The 23,199-nt window shown below is 44.7% G+C and overlaps 1 protein-coding gene across 1 annotated transcript in view; it reads left to right on the forward strand.

Moving 5' to 3' along the window:
- Window positions 1–23,199, forward strand: part of COL9A3 (collagen type IX alpha 3 chain) — a 68,678-nt gene that overhangs the window by 42,768 nt on the left and 2,711 nt on the right. Inside the window, exons 22-31 of the mRNA XM_005302894.5 lie at window positions 217–270; window positions 5,609–5,662; window positions 7,233–7,304; window positions 11,179–11,214; window positions 14,141–14,185; window positions 15,456–15,488; window positions 16,441–16,587; window positions 18,801–18,855; window positions 19,617–19,799; window positions 23,069–23,146. Coding sequence (XP_005302951.1) covers window positions 217–270; window positions 5,609–5,662; window positions 7,233–7,304; window positions 11,179–11,214; window positions 14,141–14,185; window positions 15,456–15,488; window positions 16,441–16,587; window positions 18,801–18,855; window positions 19,617–19,799; window positions 23,069–23,146 — 757 coding nt within the window. The remainder of the gene's footprint in view (window positions 1–216; window positions 271–5,608; window positions 5,663–7,232; window positions 7,305–11,178; window positions 11,215–14,140; window positions 14,186–15,455; window positions 15,489–16,440; window positions 16,588–18,800; window positions 18,856–19,616; window positions 19,800–23,068; window positions 23,147–23,199) is intronic.

Consider the following 23,199-nt stretch of genomic DNA (forward strand, 5'->3'; position numbering starts at 1 on the left):
TGACTTCCTCTGTAAAGCAGTTTGAGATCTATGAATGACAAGTGCTATATAAGAGCTAGGTATTGTTGTTATAATTTATTAACTAGCTGATACCCATGAACTGACAGTGATGTGAGACATGAATGATATATTTGTGTAATGGTTTTACAGTGGGTTGGGAAGGGTGGAGATCCCGCTTGAAGAACAGCACCGATGACGTTTTGATATTGTTGATAGGGTGATGCCGGTATCCCTGGTGAGAGAGGTGAGCCCGGACCTAGAGGATCATCTGTAAGTAGAACATTGCTTCTTCAAGTATAACCTTTCTGCAGTTAAAACACAGCTCTGTTATCAATCTTCAGAGCCACCATCAAGCTAAAATAAAAGGTTCCATCCTCTACTGGCGTAACGTCTGTGGATTTACACCAGCAGAGACTTTAGCCCAAAGTAAATGGGCCAAGGTCTCCTCTCTTTTACCCCAGTGTAAATGTGGAGTAACCAAACTGAAGTCACCGTGCTTATTCCACATTTACATTGAGGTGGCGGAGAGGAGAATTTGTCCCATGTGATTCATGTGGCTGGTGCTCTTACATGATGGCAGCTTGGACAATCAGCACCTCCTTGATTTGGTATAATAAGGGTTATTCTGGAATGCCCGGCCTCCAGCACTCTAAACGTGAAAGCCGTCCCTTTTAGGTGTCATTCAGAGATACTAAGGCCAGAAGGGACCACAGGGATCATCTAGTCTGACCTCCTGCGTAACGCAGGCCAGAGAACGGCCCCAAAATAATTCCCATTTGAACTAGAGCAGATCTGTTAGAAAAACATCCAATCTTTATTTTAAAATTGCCAGTGATGGAGAATCCACCACAGACCTTGGTAAATTTTCCCCACAGTTAATGACCCTCACTGTTAAAAATGTATGCTGTGTTCCTATTCTGAACTTGTCTACCTTCAACTTCCAGCCATTGGGCCGTTGTCTGCTAGATTTAAAGAGCCCATTATCATATCTCATAGCTGTAGAAAATGTTTACAACAAAATTTGAAATCATACAACTCACCTAGGTTAATTACAGTCTTGAAACTTGGAAGAGGTGTGTTGAAAGGTTTGCAAACCTGCAGGGAGCCCATTGCACTGTTTTGTGCAAAGTTGTGCCCGTTTATGGTTTGCATTAAAATCACACAAAACTCATGACCGCACAATTTGATGCAAAAGAAGGTCACGTTTGAGGCTTTCGAGGATATTTCATTTTGGGACACTGAGACAGCACAAACCTGTGGGGATTTTGAAAAGGAAGCGTTTGTGTGAAATGAAACAGTGGGTTTTGCCCAGCTCTAATCGCTTGGGTTTTTCCCCTCACCTGTAAATTGTAAAGAATTTCTGGTTTGAAGCATCTCATCCAGTCTTGGGTCCAAAACAGGATGCTTCATACCCGTTCTCAGCATTGTCACAGAGCACAGAGAATAAAGAGCTATGAGCGCTGTAATGAAGGAAGAGTCTACAAATAATTGCATTTCTGCCCATTGGGTTCCTGCAGAATGGTGTAAGATAAAGAACTGGCTTCGTTCACAATATTAAAAATTCCAGGACACCATTTATTTTCCTATTATACCAACAAGTGCTACTGTTGTGGCTGGGCCTGAACTTACAGGGGGGGTTTGATCTTGTTTAAGTATTTTTGAAATCAGGAAGCCTACAGGAAATCTAAGATGATTTTTTGTATGTGCCACTTGGGCAGAAATTGAGCAGTTTAATAAGTTATTGTTCTGAACAGCTCGCTCTTTAAACTTCCAAGAAAAGGGAAATTAAACCTTAGAGATGCAAAAATTATTTATGTCCTCAAATTTCAAAGTAAAATTGGGCGGGGGGGGGGGGAAAAGATATTTGGTTGGAAAAGAAAAAAAAAAACGGGAATGTACTGGGAAAGGAAAAGGGCCAGATTCTCATCTCAGGCCTCATCTATACAAGAAAAGTCCCCTGGTTTAACTACATCAAGTTAGACTGGTACAAACCGCTAAGTCAGGTACACTAACATCAGCTTAACCCATGCTTATTTCTACTAACTTGTGTCAGTAAGTGACTTGTGCAAAATTTATATGAGAAAGGGTTAAACTGGTGTAAGTGAGTCTACATTAGGGGTTTGTACCAGTTTAACTACATTGGTTTGGTTAAACCTGTTCATTTTTCAAATATAGACAAGGCTTTACTTATACCTGTGTGACTCCAGTGTAACTCCACTGACTTCAGTGGAGATTAGGATCTGGCTTAGACTATTTAAAAGAATTGCCACTTAACAGTCATTTTCAATACCATGCAGCTTTATTTGGTAAAGCATCTTGCAGAAAACTCTAGTAGAGGTGTCAGTAAGACAGTTCCAAAGTAAAATGAGAAAATGAAAGCAGAAAGAAAAAATGAGCCATGAAAGTGTCATTATAGTCAGTGGAGTGGCTGTATAAAAATGGCACTATTTTACTTAATTAGATCTGCTGAATGGGTTTATTCTAGATCAGTGTTTCTCAAACTGGGGTCACCACTTGTGTAGGGAAAGCCTCTGGCGGGCCGGGCCAGTTTGTTTACCTGCCCCGTTTGCAGGTCCGGCTGATCGCAGCTCCCACTGGCTGCGGTTCGCTGCTCCGGTCCAATGGGAGCTGCTGGAAGCGGCACAGGCGGAGGGACTTACTGGCCACCGCTTCCCGCAGCCCCCATTGGCCCGGAGTGGCGAACCGCAGCCAGTGGGAGCCGCGATCGGCCAGACCTGCGGATGGGGCAGGTAAACAAACCGGCCCGGCCCGCCAGGGGCTTTCCCTGCACAAGTGGCGACCCCAGTTTGAGAAACACTGATCTAGATCATGTCTTCTTCCTCTAAAAAATTAAGGCCGGGGAGCCATGCAGAGTGAGCACAGGTGTGGGAGACTGATCTAGATTTTAATCTGACTCTCAGAAATGGAGATTCTGCTAATGAGGCACAAACCAGAAAGACCCCAACTGGACATTTAGATTCCAGAGTGAGTTTATAGGCCTGGCAACTAGAAAAACAGGCTTTTTCTTTTTTAACTTGTAAACGGAGTGAATCTTATATAGCGTCACTGAGAGATAATGTGTGTGGAACCTCACAATGCCATTTTCAAACAGTCACTTTCGTGGCAGAATTTCACCTACGACATAAACTTTCCTCTCTTTGCTTCAATTGCATAATGGCAAGAGAGGTTTAACGGTGAATCAAATGCTTCTTTTCGTAGCAGTTTATCTTGCTATTTGTATTCTTCTGATAAATACACTGCACCTACATTGGGAAATCATTACTCAAAAAGAAAAGTTAGACTGTTTAAATGAGAGAGAATTAATAGCCAATGTGAAATTCTATTCTTCGGGGCCCTGATGCTGGAAGGTACTTAAGCATGTGCCCAGCTTTAGGCATGTGTAGGGTGACCATATTTCCCAAAGAGAAAACAGGACACCCCCAGACACTTGCCCAAGGACCGCCCGCACCCCTGCCCCCACCCTTGCCCCCTCCCCCCGCATGCTGTTGCCAGTTGCTGGAACCCAGGAGGCTGTTGCCTGGTCTCTGGAAGCCTGATCGCTGGAAACCTGGGTGGGAGGAGCAGGCTGGAATGCTGCTTTCCCCCCCACATCCAACCCTACCCCCCCCACATGGGGGACTGGCATCTCCAATCGCCCCCTCTGTACCGCACCCCACTTTTTTGACAACAGTGGGCATTTGTCCTATTTGCTCTTGCCAATTGATCAAGTCAGCAAGAGCAAACGGAACAAATGTCTCCTTTTGGGGAAAAAAGTGGGGACGGCTGGGACAGGGCTTAAAAAAGGGACTGTCCCGGCCAAAACAGGACATATGGTCACCCTAAGCACGTGAGTCCCATTGACTTCGGATCTTACTGAATAAAATGGTGCCGTTTTTACATAGCGTACTGACATGGAACTGCTCATACGCTTAAAGGGACTTCACTGAACTAAGGTCTGACTTTGATCTCCCTGACAGTGGCTTTACTCCAGAGTGCCTGTGACGTCAATTAAGTTTGTATTGATTTAACACTAGTGTGCAATCGTGACTTGTATAATATCATATGTGCCTGGGGCAAAAAAACATGCTGGGTTCTGACCACGAATATAACTAGTTCTCTGTATCTTTCCAAAGCTGCAAACAAGGGGTAAAATCTTCAGAAGCACATAAGTCCCCTTAATTTTACAATGGGATTTTGGCTCCTAAGTGACTTAGGTCTTGAGAAAGTTGTACCCAGTGACCTTGGTGCCTGAATCCCATTTTCAAAAGTGACATTGTTTAGTCTTTAGGCTCCTAAGTCATTGAGTCACTTTCGAAATTTGACCCAACATCATTTGTGTGTTTTATTTTCTCAGTAGAATACAGCGTAGCCTCTTGTACGCAGCTGTCAATTTTCTATCAGAAATGTTTTTAGCTGGAATAACAGAAAACACAAAAGGCTGCATTTTCAGAACGCCTGACCTAAGTTGCTGGTGCAAAATGCGCCTGCACAAACTGCAATGGATGTGATTGCCAGTTTTGACTGTCCCAAGGCATGCACGGTATCATGCTTTTGTATTTGCATATGTGTATTTCAAGGGGGCAGGCTGGACACCCAAGTTCCTGACTTCCAGAGGGGCTGCATGCTTGCAGCTCCTATTTGCTTCATTTGTAGTGGTGGACGCTCAACTCCTCTGGAAATCAGGCCCCAGGTTTTCAATTTGCCAGCCCCCACAGTCTGTTCCTTTAATTACCAGTTTTCTTCCTAACTTCATCTGACAGTTCAGTAAGAGTTGGAAAACGGTTCAGTGAATTAATTAGCTTAACCTGTATGCAATTAAATATGTGATATATAGTTAGTACTAGAGTTGCTTGGCACTCCATCTACCGTTCCTCCCCCTCCCCCCAAAAACCTCTTTCCCAGCAGGCATATGTGTCAACCTACTAAGAACAAAATGATCTGTGAATTGGAAAAGGTGCAAAGGGATTGTCTTGTGTTTTCAGTTCCTGCAACTTAGAATGATATCTCAGAAAGATCCTGTTAGGATGTAAAAAGCCTTGGCCACTTATTTGACAGTCTGCCCCATATTAACCCGGAAATCTCAAGAGGATGATCAGGTGTATCCGTCACAAAAGCACCATTTAGCGGGTCACGGTCAGGAAGCACCCATTGACTTCAGTGGGATTAGTCATGTGCTTAAAATTAGACACCTGCTTCTCTCCCTTGCTGAATCGGGCCAATTAACTGTATCCATTCAGAACTGGAGTGGCAGGTCTGACCTGACATATTCTCAGGGCTGTGTGTCTAGGAGAAGTTTACACAGCATGTGTCCCACTGTGCCTGTCTCTAGCCAGGGTCACTTAGGCCCTTGCAGTCATAAGAACCAAATGAATCGAAGCATTGAGTAAAACAGAAATAATCGTTATTGTTAATGGTAATCATAAGAATAAAGTTCAGTAAACAGCGAGTTGCCTTATAATGGCCATCCATCAGCATGGCAATTAGGAAAACTTCTATACCGCAGGACTGCCTGCTTTTTGTTGTTACAATGAAGGCAATTCAATTGTGTTCATGACTCAATTGGTTGTGAATGATCTTTCTTAATGATGCTTATTCTTCTCTTTCTCAGGGCGCACTTGGTCTTCAAGGCCCCTTGGGAGCCCCAGGCGTAAGAGGCTTTCAGGTCAGTAAGCTAGAAATTTGGGTCATTTAGTAGCCACCAGGTTATAATCGTTTGGTGTCCATGCAAACTTCTGGCAAAGAAGCTTGGGTGATAGTGACAAATTATTGGAGGGCCTGGATTTCAATTAATCAGAACATACTTAATGCTTTCTTTAATATAACACAGTGAAAGGGGGAGCAAGGGAAGAGTAGTAGCCAAAATACTACTATATCCACTGCAAGAACAAACACTGTCTTTGTTTCACAAAAGCAGAGGAAGTCTTTTAGATCTGATCGTTTTATATCCTTCTTCACCGGGATATTCCCAACCCACTTGTCTTGAGTGTCCCCTGTGCTAGTCCTGGGGACCCCTCCTTTAATCCCGTCACCCGCACTCCCAAGATTGCAGCTACTTTCCCCTCTCCAGGCAAAAAGTGGCTAGGGCCAGGTCCACACTACAAACTTGTCCCAGCAGAGTAACGTTGGTGATGAGCTGGGGTCCCAGATCAACAGAGCTGTGCCAGCAAAAGCCCCAAGTGGAGACGCAGTTATACCGGCAGAACCGTGCTTTTGCCAGTATAACTTACTTCACTCTGGGTGGGGCTGGATAGCTATGCTGGCCAAAGTGCAGTTTTGCCACTGTAAGCTGCATTCCCCAGTCGGAGTGCTTTGCTGCTATATGTGTCGGCAAAGCCTTCCAAGCGTAGACCCGACCTAGGATTCCGCACGGCGCCTGAGCAGCAAAACACCTGAATTGTCCAGACACCCCACTCTGGAGCATCATCAAGCGCTCCCTTATCTGCAGCCTCGGTTGTCAGGGAGAGCTCAGACTCAAACCTTTCACACAGCTCTGCAAATGTCATCAAGAAGCCATCAGGCCAGCCTTACATGGGTGTTTTTATGAAGCTGCTTTGAATGAAAAGATCGGCAGGTTTTCATACAGTTCTCAGTGTACTGACCACACACAGCAGTAAGGGCTCTATCATCCGGGGCCCATGGCGACTCGTCGTACTGAAGCTCCATTGCTTCCTGACTCCCAAATTTGGTTCTCTTGGTGCACCCAGATGCCCTTATTGTGGCCGCTAAGCAACCTATGCTAATGCCATTGATGATCTGCAAGAGATTGGGCTGGAGTACCTCAAAGGAGGGAGGGATAGCTCAGTGGTTTGAGCATTGACCTGCTAAACCCAGGGTTGTGAGTTCAGTCCTTGAGGGGGCCACTTAGGGATCTGAGGCAAAATCAATACTTGGTCCCTGCAAGTGAAGGCAGGGGACTGGACTCGATGACCTTTCAGGGTCCCTTCCAGTTCTATGAGATAGGTATATCTCCATATATTTTAAAATGCCTTCCTTCAGTCAATGGCGTCAGAGGGGAAGGGGCCAGCAAGCAAGGACACGAGGAAGGAGAAGAGCGTACTGGGGTCTGGAAGGAGAGGAAGGACAGGGATAGCGGTTGGGACTTGGGAGAGTAAAGAAGGAAAAAGGGAATCTGGAATGAATGACTTTGTTCAGGAAATCGATATTGAGACTGGTGAACTCTTGGGACGTTAACAGGTGCAAGGACTCTCATCTTTCCTTTGTTTTCCCTATAGGGCCGCAAAGGTGCCAGTGGGGAACCTGGACTCCCCGGTCCTACGGGGATTCGTGGTGAATTTGGTGACAGGGTAAGTAGAGCTGGGCAGAAAAGGTTTTTGCCGTCCTGCAAAAAACTTCTGGGGTCTCACACCATGTCCCCATTCCAAATCATGGTGAAAAGTCAAAATCTTGAAAATGTTCATGAACCGAAAATCTGGAAACCATTTTGGTTCAAGTCATTTGAAAAGTTTTGTTCCGATTTTGATTTTTCTTGTTTGCTCCTGAGAGGATGGCCTGAATGAGAGCAGCCCTCACTTTACCCCCCCTCACCCCCTCCCCGGCCCGTTCCCTCCACTTAGAGCGATGGCCTGGCCCTTTAAAGGGACCCTCTGACCGTGAGGAGAACTTTCCTATATGACAGATTTCCCACCATTGGGGTCTCTGTCAGCAGTGTCTGCCTGTCCCTGCTCGGTTTAATGTACTAGCACTTACTACCTTTTTCCCTAATTGTCGATTATGCAACAAAGCAATCTGTTTGCTCATCAGGCTTTTCCCCAGATCTTTCAAAGGTACAACTATTGCCCATAAATCGGATGATGGTAGTGACAATAAAGTAAACCCAGCAGAACTGCACTAGCTTGTGCTCCCTGCCAGACCGATGATGGAACACAGCCCCTTCCAATTTTCAGAGCCTCATTTTGAACCTTACCTCTAATTTTGAACATTCAGTTTTAGACGGATAAATAACTGGGCCTGCAACAAATCGCAAGTGCAAGCAGTAGCGGTTAGATACCTAACTTGCTGGCTTGCAAGGGTAAAATGTCATTGGATGGCTACATTTTACCATTTGCAATTGCAGTTCATTGCAAGTGCAAAACTTCTACTGCGAAGTTAGGGGCTTTGTAGCTGAAAATCAAACACACGATACCATTCAGCTCATATAAATAAGAGAATAAGAAGGTCTAACGCTTCAGAACCTGGATTCAATTCCCTGCTCCACCGCAGACTGTGTGTGACCTTGGGCAAGTCCCTTACCCTCTCTGTGCCTCCATTCCCCTTCTGTAAAATGGGGATAATAGCACTGTCCTGCCTCATAAGGATAAATTAAAAATTGTGTGGCACATGTACTATGGGATGGGGGGCCATATAAGTATCTTGGGGCTTGTCTACATTACCCGCTGGATCGACGGGCAGAGATCGATCCAGCAGGAGTCGATTTATCGCGTCTACGCAATAAATCGACTGCCGAGCGCTCTCCCGTCGACTCCGGTACTCCTCCAGACACAGGCGGAGTCGACGGGGGAGCATCAGCAGTTGACTCACCGCAGTGAAGACACCGCGGTCAGTAGATCTAAGTATGTCGACTTCAGCTACGTTATTCACGTAACTGAAGTTGCGTAGCTTAGATCGATTTCCCCTCCTCCCCACTGTAGATCAGACCTAAGATAAAAGAGCCACCTGGATAGGCCAAGTTCTTATGTCTCAATATATAGGTTCAACTGATTAATAAACTGAATCATTCCTTTATGCTTCCTGATGTCTGCCTTAGCAGGATGATCGTGACAAATCAGGCTTTTACGGATCTACTGTTAAAAAACAACCAACCAACCCTGAATCATAGGCGTTAGAGCTGGAAAGGGGAGGGGACTCATGAGCTAATCAGCATTTCCAGTGCTGCATCTCCATTCCTAGAAGCCCCATTATGTCTAGACTGAATAGTTTATTTCAACAAGATTTTCCAGATCCTATCCCAGCCAGATTGGACTATTTGTTGCAATGGACACAGGGTTTACTATACCTGCTCTATATGCAGACTTCATCAAAGTGCAAGATCTCCATGCTCACAGGAGAGCTGCATTTTAGTTATTTAGAATATTTAATTAGGACTTTTTAAAAAAAAATCTTTTCTTTTTTCTTTACAAACGGGAACATACCTGGGCCCCGCAAGGCCAGAACTTCAAAATAAATTCAGTGGTTGGCTTTAAATAGAATTATTCTTGTTGAAAAGAAGCCAGCAGATCAAAAATGAATGTCAGTTATCCACGGCCTGCGGGAGAACAGTAGCCGTGTGTTCCATGGCTTCTTTCACTTCAGCTTGTAGGTAAAGTCTCTGTGTAAGTAATCACCCCTGGGCACCAGGCATTTCACAATGGGCCTCTGTGTTAGACCTGGATGAATCTTGTGTTGAGATTTATGCTTCTCAGTCACACGGGGCTCTGCGTCTGGACGCTACAACAGCAGGGGTACTGTAGAAACAAGAATCGCCACAATGAAAAATGTATTTTTGGAGATGACACATCCCTTTAAAACTATGGCCCTGTTAAAAATGAGTGAACAGAGAACAAGTAACTGTTAAAAAAATAGCAGCCCGGTCACAGGGTTTGGGGAATAATATTGCATTTGCCACTGATTCATTTAAAAAAAAAAAAGTTATAAATACCCAGATTCATTTCTACCTTCTGGCTTGTTACCTCTGAATTATTTTAATAGGGAAACTTTTTAATAGAACATTCAGTTTTTTAATTGATCTTCAGGGCTTGACTTTAATGAAATGACACCCGCTAATTCTATGTGTTTGTTCTATCACGTTGTTCTGCTGGAAGTTTCTAGAACCAGCTATGAAAAAAATCACATATTTCCCAATTGCCAAATTGATGAATGTGCCATAAAACTGCTGTTCTAAGACTACAATAATTGAACCCATCCGACAGTGCATTGCAGAAAAGACCAAGGTCCTCAGAACTTGAATTAGCTCGCGGCTGTGTTAGATGGATCCAAAGTCACAGGCCAGGGCTCCAAATGTATTGCTTCATTCTCCTTTTGAATGCTAAAGAGGCATGGTTGTTCTTGGAATGTTTCTTCAGACTGGCTAAATTACCCCTAGGTTTATAAATTACAGCTGCTTGGTTCACCTTTTACTCCTATGGACATCTGACCCTGCCACTTAAAATACCAGACAAGGTGGATACCAGACAAGGTGGGTCCCTTACCGGCAAGTTCCCAAGTTATGCTTCTCTGTGGATGCCGAAGTCAGGAACAGCTAACCCTAAACCCTTGTGAAAATGAACGTAGTAATAGAGACCTTGCAAAACTGTTAAGAACATTCATTAGTCCTGGCACAAAAATCCACTCTCCTGCTCTATGCCATGATGATAAAAAATCTAAGAATATTTTACATGCCTGGGGGAAGGGAGGGAAAGGAACCTTACCCAGGGGTGAGCGAGGAAGGTGAGTCTGATGTAAATGGACAGAATTAAATGCACATGGCATTTTAGTTTTGTTCAGTGAATTAACAAGGACAGTATGAACAGAGCAACAAAGAGTCCTGTGGCACCTTATAGACTAACAGACGTATTGGAGCATGAGCTTTCGTGGGTGAATACCCACTTCGTCGGATGCATGTTCACCCACGTCTGTTAGTCTATAAGGTGCCACAGGACTCTTTGTTGCTTTTTACAGATCCAGACTAACACAGCTACCCCTCTGATACTTGGCAGTATGAACAGAGTATCCCATAAGCAAAACCCTTACAATGACCACAATTTACTGTTAGCGGCCACAGAGAATGAACGGAAGGCAGGTGGGGAGGGGCCCTCAAACACTGAGTTATTTTTAATGGCTGGCAGGTTGCATGGGTTATGGGGGAGATGAGGTGGGAGAGCCACTTCAGAGAAGGAAATTGTGACCTGTCATCTTGTGGCTTATGTATACTGTAACTGTCAAGAAAGAAATGTGAACCACAGTGACCGCAGAATATTGCTGCAAAACAAACTGAACGCTAAAACCTCTTGTTGATTCTAAGAAATACAAATGAGTTCTGATCCCCGTCTAGCCTCTTTGTCTTAGCTGGCAATTACAGGATTAGTTTTCCCACCCCTCACTGTGCCAGTGAGCATCTGACTGTGCTAGGAATGCATGGGAAAAGAACAGTTCCCTGCTCATTCCCCCTTTTTCTTGTTACAGGGTTCTGGTGGAGTTTCTGGTCCCAAAGGTAACCAGGTGAGCCAAGGGTTGGTCTTTCCTTTTCTGGTTATTTCCCCATTTTATTCAACTAATATGATTTAACTGTAGCTTGATCACAGCTATTCAACAGTGTTACCAACTTTCCTCCCAATTAAAATGAACAGGTTATGCAGCAGACACAGCCAACGCATTTTTCTTCTGATTCATTTTTGTGTGTGCTCAATGTATTTTATTTTAATAAAGGTATCTTTAATAAAGACGCTCAGTCTTCCAGTCACAGTACGTGGCAAGTAAACTGCTTGGGGCCAAATCTTGCTCACCTAACTCACAAAAGTCAGCCTATAATCTTCAGGGGGGTTACCCACGTGAGTGGTCAAGCAGGGTTTGCTTGACCACTCACGTGGGTAGCCCCCCTGAAGCCTCCAATGATTAATTATGTAGGGACAAGGAACATTTAGCCCTTAATAAACTTTTGCTTCTAAACTTTCATGTTTGGATTGCTTCAATTGATGACCTTCCTTGAAATATATAACTTAGATCAGTGGAGGAATGTGGTTTATCTCTGTAGAAAATGGAATGCACTCCCAACAACAGTTTATCAATTGCAATTATGCCTCCTAGCCTCCTTTTATTGCTTTCTAAGGGCAGGATCAATGTAAGTTCAATAGGGTCTGTGAAGCCTAAATCTGAAAAAGACATCTAGTCCCAATCTGTACCATCAGCACAATGATGTTTATTATCGGCTGTAACTGTGTGCAATACCCTAGCCATGTTGTCGTGCCATTCAGAGTGGCATCTGAAACATGTAAACCCTGCACATACCAACGGGTAACTCTTGTATATATTGTTTCTATTCCTACCTGAATAACAAGCGCCATCTGTTGGTTTAAAGGAAAAGGGATTATATATTGTAGCTTAACATGGCCATACAGGGCTATTCACCGAATGGCTCTTGGGAGACTTTTGTCCTCGTATGAGTCCAACTCTGAAATAAAGCTGCAACTTAATAATTAGCCACCTGGTTTCAAACATCACTGGAAACACCCTGGCCTGATTTTGGGTAGACCCCAAGTTTGTGACTGTTGAAGTTTAGATTTTATTTTAAGTAAGGGCTTATGAATAGTTCTCTTGCATGCACTTTATTTCAGAGGCTTGCTGTGATAATTGGACCTACAAATTTACCCAAATTGTGAGCTTAACTGTGAAAAGTGGGTGTAAGTTCATAAGGTGTTACAATAACCTAATAACAGATGTTGATGGGAAAAAGTACAAAAGCACAGAGAGACTGAATTAGTCCAAACAAAAAGGCCTCAAGGATTGTGTTGAAATCATGCTTGGAAAATTGGACAGTGTGAGACCAAAAATCAATGAACCACAATTGGTGTGTCAGAAATTAGGCCTAATTAGTGGACAAAATAATGAGGGAATGGACTATTCCACCCATCACTCCCTTTTGGGGTCTTTCAAGAAAGAGAATTTGGGGAGAAAAATTGGCTACTAGAGTGAGCTTCACCATCCTGACTGCCACCTCCACCATCTCCTGGAACCCTGGACCTTCTTCATCCCTATCCTAAAAGTTGTCTTGACCAAACTAGGCCAAAAACCGGAACCCAAACAACACTGCCACTTCCACCAGCTCCAGCTAAGTCCCTAATATCACATGGGATTTGAGACTTTGTTTTTCTCTCTTTCCTCCCCACCCATGTGTCCTTTTCCTTCTCTGCCTTTTTCTCCTCTTTCCTATCCCTCTCCTTTTCCCTTTTGTCTAACGAAAGTCTGGCGTAGCTGGCCAACACTGCATAATTTGCAACAATCCTGTAAGCCTGTGACCAGAAAGGGGCAACTAAAATCAATGCCCTAAACAGCTCAATGCTGGTATAAGTTTGCCAGTTCTCAAAGTGACTAATAAAACAGTGTGCTGGGCCTTTGTTTTTCCAGCAGCGAGGTTGCAAGTGAAAGTCAAACACCAGAGATGGAAGCTGTATTTTCTATCTTTGCTGTTCTTTTCTCTTTTCGTGTGTGTGTGTCTGTCTGTCTGGTTTAGTTTTCTTAGGAAACGGGATCAAACTTTAACAACAGCAGCAATGAAAGCTCCAGCCCATTTCAGCAAACGTCTCTTTCCCCCCAAAAGGCCAGTTAATACCATCTTTCATAGCATCTAAAAAACCCGTCAAACAAGGGGGGTTTTCCCATCTAAAAACGCTCTCCAGCTAAAATGAATAAATTAATATCTATTGTTAAAATGAAAGCCGTACTTAATACTTTACATTTCAAATGCTTTAATTGTTTTTCCTTCTTTTCTGTGTCTTTAATAAAAGGTTAAAATAATGTTTAATGGTTTGCTGTGCTACTAACCATGCCCAGTCTCTGTATACCAAACCCCGAACCTTTACCGTTAAACCGTAACAGGGTCTTGTTAACACCTTAACTCTTTAGGCCCATATATTCCAGCTGAATTATTACAACCAGCTGCTTTGGGGTCACATCCTGGTTTAAACAAGGAATGAACAGACTTAACACGGAACTATCTTCCTGGACTGAAGAGTGTTAAGTGTGGACACCTGTTCTGGCTGCACTGGTGCTTATCAGCACTTGCCAGCTCTTGCTCAAGTCACTCTAGAATTAAATTTTTGCCACAGTGAGTTGGACGCAAAGGGCTCCCAGCTCTTGCAGAAGGCTGCCTGCTATCAGGGTTGCCATTCAGAGCAGCGGGACAGCTATTGTGGAGTGTACCTTAATTTTGCCATATCCATTTTCCAAAGTCAGAAAACTTTCCCACTGCAACAGCAACAAGGCACTGGAGCCTCTTTGCTCCCAGTAGGAGTTGAGGGTACTCAGGGCTCAAAGGACTGGGCCCTGACAGAGTAAATCCCACTTGGAAAGTGTAGCCCATGTTTGTGAATAACCATTGCAAACCCACTGGTGAGGTTCTCATGTGTTAACTGTTGTGCCTCGTTATCAGGGCACTGCTGGAGCAGATGGCCTGCCAGGTGACAAAGGAGAACTGGTAGGTATCATTTAAACCAAACAAAATTAACATATCAAACAATGGGAGCGCAGAGATTAATGAACCAATGACAATTAAAACCTGCCAGCGTTGAATACACGAGGGCTCCAAAGGCTACTTACACTATTGATTGTGAAAAGAGAACGGCGCCCTGTGAAACCAAACCAAGTATCCCGTTCACCATCAGCACTGTGCCCGTTTTAGTTTGACTAGTCAAACTAGAGGAGGATTTCTCACGTGTACAGCCAGGGATTCATCATTCGTTATTTCTACTCCTCAGGGAGATCAGGTGCATAGAAGCCGACAGTCCCTTCTGTTCTTGGGTATTTAGGCTTTCCACACCTTGGTTCAATGGAGGCTGTCACTGCCAGGGAGCTGCGTTCAGCCCTGACATATGTGGGTCTAATGATGAATCCCTGTCTATAGAAGTGAGGAATCCTCTAGTTTTACTAGTCAAACTAAACCGATCAGTTATTCCTTACAAGTGCAGTCCACGCCGGAACCTCTTTTATCGCTTACCTTGAGCCCCTCCACCCTACCCTCCAGCGGTCAGAGGATTGCACTGCTGAGCAGACGAACCCAGCACTGCTCTGCAGAGCTGCAGGGGTCGCAGTGGTTCTCAACCTTTTTGGGCTCGGGGTCCATAAATGTTTATGGCTTGTCGTGACCTGGGGTGGAGGCGCTGGGGTGGTTTCAGTCGGATCCTGCCCCCCAGAGTCCTGCCTGGCACTCACCCCACAGTGGCGGCTCCTGCTGTGGGGCTGGCTGCGTTTGGCTCTCGGCATTGCAGTTGTGTGAGTGGAGTTGTGACCTGGCTCATGGGGTTCCAGTGCCACTCACTCAAATTTGGCCTACTCAGACTCCCGTCGTCATGACAGCTGGGCCAAATCTGAGTGGCACTGGGACCCGGAAGGGGAGCCCAGCCAGCTCCGTGGGACAGGAGCTGCCCCGTGACCCTTTGAAACATCCTGGTGACCCAATTTCCGGTCCCAACCCCCGAGTTGAAAGATACCAATGGGGTTATCCTCCCTCCTGTCAGTGCCCTTTGGCTTCCTTGGGCTGTGCCCCTGTTTGCAGTATTGTTCTTTGCATTGATGTAGAACCCACAGACCCTGCTCAGGAATCCCGTGACATTAGGTATGGTACACAGTAGTGATCCCTGCTTCCAAGAGCTTAAGCATCTGCTTTTAGATGTTTACTTTGCAACTGATTCTTGTTCTTTAGAGAAGAATAAAATCAAACTCTCCCCCCCCCCCTTTTTTTTTTGTAGGGTCCTTTCGGCCCCCCAGGACAAAAGGGAGAGGTAAGTGTCATCCATTTCAGACTGAGAGTCACAGAAATGTTAAGGAAACAAATGTGCTTATCACATCCCAGTGTAGCTTCTGATCTCATTGGGTTATGCAGCATCAAGGGTGGCATTGTCTTTTATTTTGGGCTCTGGTCCATTAATATAACCATTAGATGACCCTTAGTGTTGTTTTTTCATGCACACTCTGGGGCCAGTCTTCAAGGATGGCGACCTAAGTTCTATGTGTAAATCCCACATCTGTCTGTTGGAGTAGAAGCTCAGTAATGCAGAATGGGGGAGTGTATAATGAGCCCCGTCCAGCAATGCGCTTAAGCACAGGCTTAACTTCAACCGTCGGAGTTGTGCCATTGATTATTGCTGAAAATGCCTGATGTGGAAAACAATTTATTCAAAACTCTGAGCACATCACTTTGTGTTTCCCAACCCCTCTTGATGAGACAGAAATTTGGTCCTGGGAAGGATAAGATAAGTAGCACCCTCGAGAAGATATTAAGTGCTGTGGCTATAATGGTGACATACCAAAAGGCAGGAACAGTTAGGTCTCCACGCTTGAAATCAAAGGCCCTCTCCATGCTACGGGGGAAAGCAAGCGAGCATCAATGCTGTTGGTTCTGACATGGTTTCCCAGAATGGTGTTCTTCTGAGATCCATGCTGTAAATCTGCTACTGTGTGGCCTGTTTACGTCACTAGAATGGTTTGAATACAGTTGCTGCTAGCACTGTTCGAGCTATAGCCTGGATATGGCCTAAAACCTGCATAATAATCATGATAGGCATGTAAACCCATAAATTCGAGATGAGGAACATACATGGTCAGCATACCCACTATGTCAGTAAGAGAGAAAACAAGGAAGCCGGAAGAAAAGCTTAACTAAGAAATACTATGGAAGAATAACAATACGCTGAGTCTCCTGTTTTAAGCTGTTTGGTTTCTCTTCCTCCTTAGTCAGGAAAAAGAGGCGAGCTGGGTCCTAAAGGTATACAAGGACCGAACGGGACTTCTGGTGTGCAAGGCATTCCAGGTCATCCAGGACCTATGGGCTACCAGGGAGAGCAAGGTATCCCCGGCATTACTGGAAAACCTGGCCCTCCAGTAAGTATCATCTGTTCCTTGATCACAGTCCTGCATTGGAAATGGATGAATGGGTAATAGGCAGTACCGGTTACGCTGGACTTTGGGTGCAGGGTTGACTCTGTTTAGAATAAGTTTACAAAATAAGTTTTTGCCCTTTTGTTCACTAATGGACAAGTCTTACAGTACTTGCAGCATCAGTACCTGTGATGGGTATTCTGAAGCAAATCAGGCTACTGGGCTGAGAGGAAAGATCTCCTTTGCTATAAGTCAGTAAAGAAGAGGTCCTTAATGGCAGAAATAAAAAATGCCAGCCTCTGGGAGGCTGGATGGTCAGGGAATTTGTAATAGGATATGTTACTTTGTAACTCTAGGTTGCTGGTTCAAATCTGGTGCAGGGGAGAAGTGAATGAAAGTTACCATCTCATGGACATTCAAGGTATGTCTACACTGCAATATAAGCCCAGGGTTCGAACTCAGGTTTAAGCCTAACCCCAATTCTGTCTACATACAAATCACATTAACCCCAGGCTCAGACCCAAGGTCCCAGGCCCCCCCAGGGGTGATGGGTCCGACTTGAGTCAAGCCAGGACCCAGGGTTCAAGCCCTATTGCTTTGCAGTGTGACGTAGCTCCACTGGACTCGTGCCAAAAGTATCCCACAATCCCACAGGCCGACTTTCTTTGTCCTCTGGATAGTCCAGTTTTGTGGACAGTCAAGTTTTCCCACACTGCACCATGAACAAATGGCTAGAGTGGCCACATTTTAGGAGGGCACTAGGAAGTCTGGGATATGGGTGAATGTGAGCCTGGATAATGCAGTACCGATGCTGGAGCCCCAGGATGAAATCCAAGGTTCAACAATTCCTAACCTGGGATTACAAATGAGCGTGGACCCTCCGGTCCTATTTTAGCAAACCCAGAGTCTGTTAACTCGAGTTCTACTAACCCTGGGCTTACACTGCAGTGTTGACATACCCTCAGAGGCCTGTGTGAAATGGGTTTGATGTTCTCAGTCCAGTTCCCAATGGACAAGGGTCCACACCACCAAAACGACATCACAGCTGGTATTAATTGGTTCCCTTGGGGTGGTCCCCTGAGAATGAGTAGGGCATGGAGCTGAACTAACTGCTTGTCCCTCCAGAGTAGTGTTAAAGAAGTGTTGAAGAAGCATGCACTGACACTCCCTACGTTGCTCCTGTTCTGTGAATAAATGTAGACTATCTCCAAGGCTGTCAATACAGCACTAAAGTAACATAAAAATGTAAATAGATAATAGGAGCCTGGCCTGCCTGCTATAATTTGTCTTAAGAGTAACACTAAACTGTGTAGGTCTCAATTGCTAAGTGTTCTCAGAGGGCAATTGGTTCCAGTGTGTTAATGTTGGCAACTGTTTGGTCAGATCAGAAAAGAAAAGGCCTAGTCCAGTAGATTTTAACATTTAAACATTATGGACCAAAGATTAAAGGGGTTTTTAACCTGGACTTCAGCTTTGCAGATGCAAATGACTGTGCCCAGAATTGCAAATGAGGGCACAAACATGAACAAATTAGAGGTCACCAGCATTAGACCGGCTTCTAATTTTGCACTTCCACCACTGGCATTTGTGCATGCAAATCAGGTAACTGCACATCTAACTAGCAGATATGCAGAAGCAGTTTATTTGTACAAACAGGTGTGCACACAAAATTTGCAAGCACAGAATTAAGACCCATTTCCAAAAATTTAAGGATTAGTTTCCTCTCAATGTGATGCGTTGTTAGGAGTTACCTGCATTCATTGGGGTTGGATGTGATGTGTGAAGTCATGTTTGTTCTCCATAACTGTGATAGTACTACGAAAGTAAATTGATAGCAGTCAATAACTTTAAAATGAAAACCTGTCTCCTGTTGGGTCATTATAGTATTACTCACATTAGGGTTTGATTTGTTATTTTCCCCAAGCTTGAGTTTCACTTTTCAATAAAGGCCAAATAAATAACAAATTAAATATATGACTTGGAACATTAGCACCACAACATTCCCACTAACTTTAAAATCAACTTCATTAATATTACCACCACCCCAGGACCTTAAGGCTGAAGCTAATATTTTCTGAAGAAACTACTCTTTCTTCTTAATAAAAACTCTTCTGCTTGATTTTGCAGTGCATTAGAAATAAGTTTCTTTCAGGGATCAATAGTTTGATGACAATCAATAATATGATTTTGTGTAAGGACTCTTTTGCCAATTGCAGGGCAAAGAGGCCAGTGAACAACACATAAGAGAACTCTGTGGGGGAATGATAAATGGTGAGTATAACTGGGAGTTAGCTGAATTTTAATTATTGTCTGCATCAGAATATAGCTACACTTTATAGTCAAAGAGCACTTGTTTCTATTTAGTTTAACAATGATTGTAATAATCTGAGACACTAGGAATTCCATTCCAATGGGACTTGTATTACTAGCCAATCATTACAAAGTATAGTTTCCATTCACTGAATGGCTCATTGATATAGTTGCTGTTTTATAATGCCAAAGGTCATGGGATTTCATTCCTGATAGAGCAATAAAGTATTGCTTCAAAGAAATTATTTTATGTCTTCAAAATATTTTGCTTCTTGAAGATTGTGTTTCATTCACTTTTTGTGGCGGAAACTAAAACCTGCAAACCTATTTCAATTATTTGATTTTCATTAAACTTTGCTTCAAAATTATTTAAAGTGTTTTCATTTAGTTTATAAATAACATGAAAGAAAAAAATCATCAGTTTGCAAAGTGATTAGAAGTTTCTGAGCAAAAACCCCCACACAAGTCCAGAGGTTTATTATAATGTAAAACCATTTTTTGTCATCTTATCAAAATGCATTCACCGGATTCAGCTCAAGGCATCTCTGGTTGTGGGTTACCAGGACAGATTCTAACTTCGGAAATCCAGAGCCTATAATCTTCTCCTTTGATTGGATACACTTGGTGGCAAATGTCACATACCAGAAAAAGGTTTTCAAACTTCAGACACAGGCATAAGGCAAAATAATTTAGTTTTGGTTTTGTTATATTTTTTTTCTCAGAACAAATTGCACAGTTAGCTGCTAATTTGAGAAGGCCCTTGGCTCCGGGACTGATGGGTCGACCTGGCCCAGCGGGTCCCCCAGGTCCACCTGGGGCAATGGGAAGTGTTGGTCATCCCGGTGCTCGTGGTCCACCTGGATATAGAGGGCCGACAGGAGAACTTGGAGACCCTGGTCCCAGAGGTGAGTGAGATGAAATCAGCGGCAGCCTAATGAACCTGCTCCTGCTCCCTTAGAAGAAGTTTTCTCAGTGATTTCAAACTTCAGTGGTGCAGGGTGGTTAGAGTGGGGGAAGGGGTCAGGATTTTCTGTATTACAGTGCACTCCGTTTATAAGAATCACCGATGTATGAATCCACTGCATATTGTGATCAAAACCACCGGGACTAAATGATTCCTATACTAAATACTCCACTTGTAAGAATCAACCGCTTATAAAAATCAAATAATCCGGGACAGCTATGCACGGTAGTATATACTGCAGCATGTGCAGCTGCTGAAGCTCCAGTCATTAACAGGCACCTATTGTTTAGTTAACAAAGTAAATCCTCATCACTGTGATATACTTGGGTATAATGAGGAACGAGGCTTGTCTTGGGGATTTATGACCACTGTCCCCCTGAACTCCTTCCAGTATTTCCCCCTCCTGTTCCTGTGCCATCATCCATGACATTCCATTTGTCTGCAATAGCTTCCTCAGTAATACAGTAGAACTTCAGAGTTATGAACACCAGAGTTAGGCACTGACAGGGCGATAACACCTCATTTGGAACTCGAAGTACACAATCAGGCAGCAGCAGAAACACAAAAAAACAAATACAGTACAGTACTGTGTTAAACCTAAACTTTCCTTGTGCTGCTAGTGTGAGAATCATCCAGCCATGATGGCCAGTGCAAGTCTGCAGAGTGGTTCACTACAACACTGTGGTCTGCCCGTGGTGGGGGATGGATTTTGTTTCTCAAATCCATAAAAACCCAATCACCTGGGTTTTGAGGGGAAATCCGGAATTTTACCCATAAATAGCAAAGTTTTAGGACAAAAGACCTTTAGCACCAACCTAACTACCATTTGTAAGTGACATATACTTTTAGGACTAAATATAACTGTGTGTTTCTTGGAAGCAAGTGTGTTTGTTATTTTCATTAAACACAATTAATTAAGATGGCAAATTAGGACAAAATTAGGTGGAGGGGGGGGGGGGGACAAAGGCAGAGTATGCTGCATCTCAAGGCTACTTAGGCCTGAGCCTACAGACCTTCCTCACATAAGCAAATGCTGCAAGATTGGGACTTTATTGTTAGCTATTTACTCCTTACAATTAATGTGCAAACATTGCAAATTGGTAACAGTTGCTGAAAGCAAATCCAGCATTTGAAGATTTTAAAACTCCTAAATGTAATGTATAGCTGCTCTGTGATACATGAGATAAAACACTAGGGGGCAGCACACTAAAGAACTTGGTTCTGCAGAAATTTAACTTTTGCTTTTGGGAAGCCACTAGTAAATGTCTCATTTAGGGTTGCCAGCTTTCTAATCACAGAAACCGGAACGCCCTTATCCTGCCCATTCTCTGAGGCCCCGCCCCCGCTGACTCCATTCCCCCTACCTCCGTCGCTCGCTCTCCTCTACCCTCTAAGGTGACCAGATGTCCCGATTTTATAGGGACAGTCCCAATGTTTGGGTCTTTTTCTTATATAGTCTCCTATTACCCCCCACCCCCGTCCTGATTTTTCACACTTGCTGTCTGGTCACCCTACTAGTATCCTCATTCACTTTCATCAGGCTGGGGCAGGGGGTTGGGGTGCGGGAGGGCTCCAGCTGGGGGTGTGGGCTCTGGGGTGGGGCTGGGGATGAGGGTTTTGGGAGTGTGGGAGGGGGCTCAGAGCTGGGGCAGGGGGTTGGGAAGTGCGAGGGGGCGCGGGCTTTGGCTGAGGGTGCAGGTTCTGGGGTGGGGCCGGGGATGAGGGGTTTGGAGTACAGGGGGGCTCAGGGCTGGGGTTGGGGTGTGGGCTTCAGGAGGGAGTTTTGGTGTGGGAGGGGGCTTAAGGCTGGGACAGGGGGATTGTGGTGCAGGAAGGGGTGAAGAGTGCTGGCTCTGGGAGGGAGTTAGTATGCAGGAGGGGGTTCTGACCTGGGGTTGGGGTGTAGAGGGGGTTTGCGGTGTGGGCTTACTTCAGGTGGCTCCCGGAAGCGGCCAGCATGTCCAGCTCCTAGGCGGAGAGGGGCCAGGGGACTCTGCGCACTGCCCACAGGGGCCACCCCCGCAGATCTCATTGGCTGCAGTTCCCGGCCAATGGGAGCTGCAGAGACAGCATGCCGGGCAGGGGCAGCACACGGCTGCTCCGCGCCTAATAGCCAGACAAGCCGGCCACTTTCAGGAGCCGTGCTGAGCCGAGCCAGAGCAGGCAGGAAGCCTGCCTTAGCCCTGCTGTGCCACCGACCAGACTTTTAGCAGCCTAGTCAGGAGCCCTTTTCAACCAGACATCTGGCAACCCTACTCTCATTATGATGTAATTGTGGAATGTACACAGATATAACCATTATAATTTAAAAGGTTTCATACACATGCAGCTATACCAGCGGTCCCCAAACTTTTTACCTTGTGCCCCCCAACCCCTGTCTGCCCCCCCAGAGCCAGGGCTGAGGGGGAGATGTGGACAGGGATAAGGGGGTCGAGGCTGGGGCCACAGCTGGGGCCACGGGTAGGGGCAGGGCTGAGAGCAGCAGCTGGGGCCTTGGGTGCAGGGCCGGCAGCCGGGGCACTGGGCATGGAGCCCAAGGCATGGTGCCCAGGGCGTGGGGCCAAGAGAGGAGCTGGGTGACACTCTCTTCCCGTCGGGGCTAGCAGCAACACCCCCTTGAATGTTCCTCCATGCCGCACAGTTTGGGGACCTCTGAGCTATACTAATTAGGATAGTTGATTATTGCTGCCAAATGTATGGATTTTGGACCAGATTTTCAAAGGTAGTTAGGCTCCTAAAGATGCAGGTGCCTAATGGGATTTTCAGATGTGTCTAGGCCCTAACTCCGATTGATTTAAATGAAAGTTAGACATCTTGGTGCTTTTGGAAATCCAATGTAGGTGCCTAAACACCTTTGAAAATCTGGCCCTTTATCCTTAATATAAAATGATGGACAATTGTAAAGAGATCTGATTGGCTAATAAAAGTTCCACTAGTGAGAGTATGTGATTTTAAGATGCAGCCAATTATAATGAAAGTATAACTTTTTAAAATAAAAAATGAAAGTAGTAAATTCCAAGAAATGCAGAAACCGCAAAATGTGCACACCTGGGGCCCAAATCTGGCAATTGGATCCATGCAGGTAGCTTCTTGGCACTAAGTTTTGCATTACCCTTTATGCTGACAGGATTTTCCCCTCCAAATATGAGGGCTAACTTGGCTGTCTCTGTAAAGTATTATTTAAATTTAAATGTCTTTACATCATTACAGGTGATACAGGTGAAAAGGGAGACAAAGGAGGCACTGGCATAGGTATTGATGGGCCTGATGGAGATCAAGGACTTCAAGGTAAGCTGATAAAGTATTTAGTATGACAGGAAAGTACCCAAATGACAGCAGTA

Source organism: Chrysemys picta, chromosome 13 (assembly GCF_011386835.1).
Source record: "Chrysemys picta bellii isolate R12L10 chromosome 13, ASM1138683v2, whole genome shotgun sequence".
Taxonomy (NCBI): Eukaryota; Metazoa; Chordata; order Testudines; family Emydidae; genus Chrysemys; species Chrysemys picta.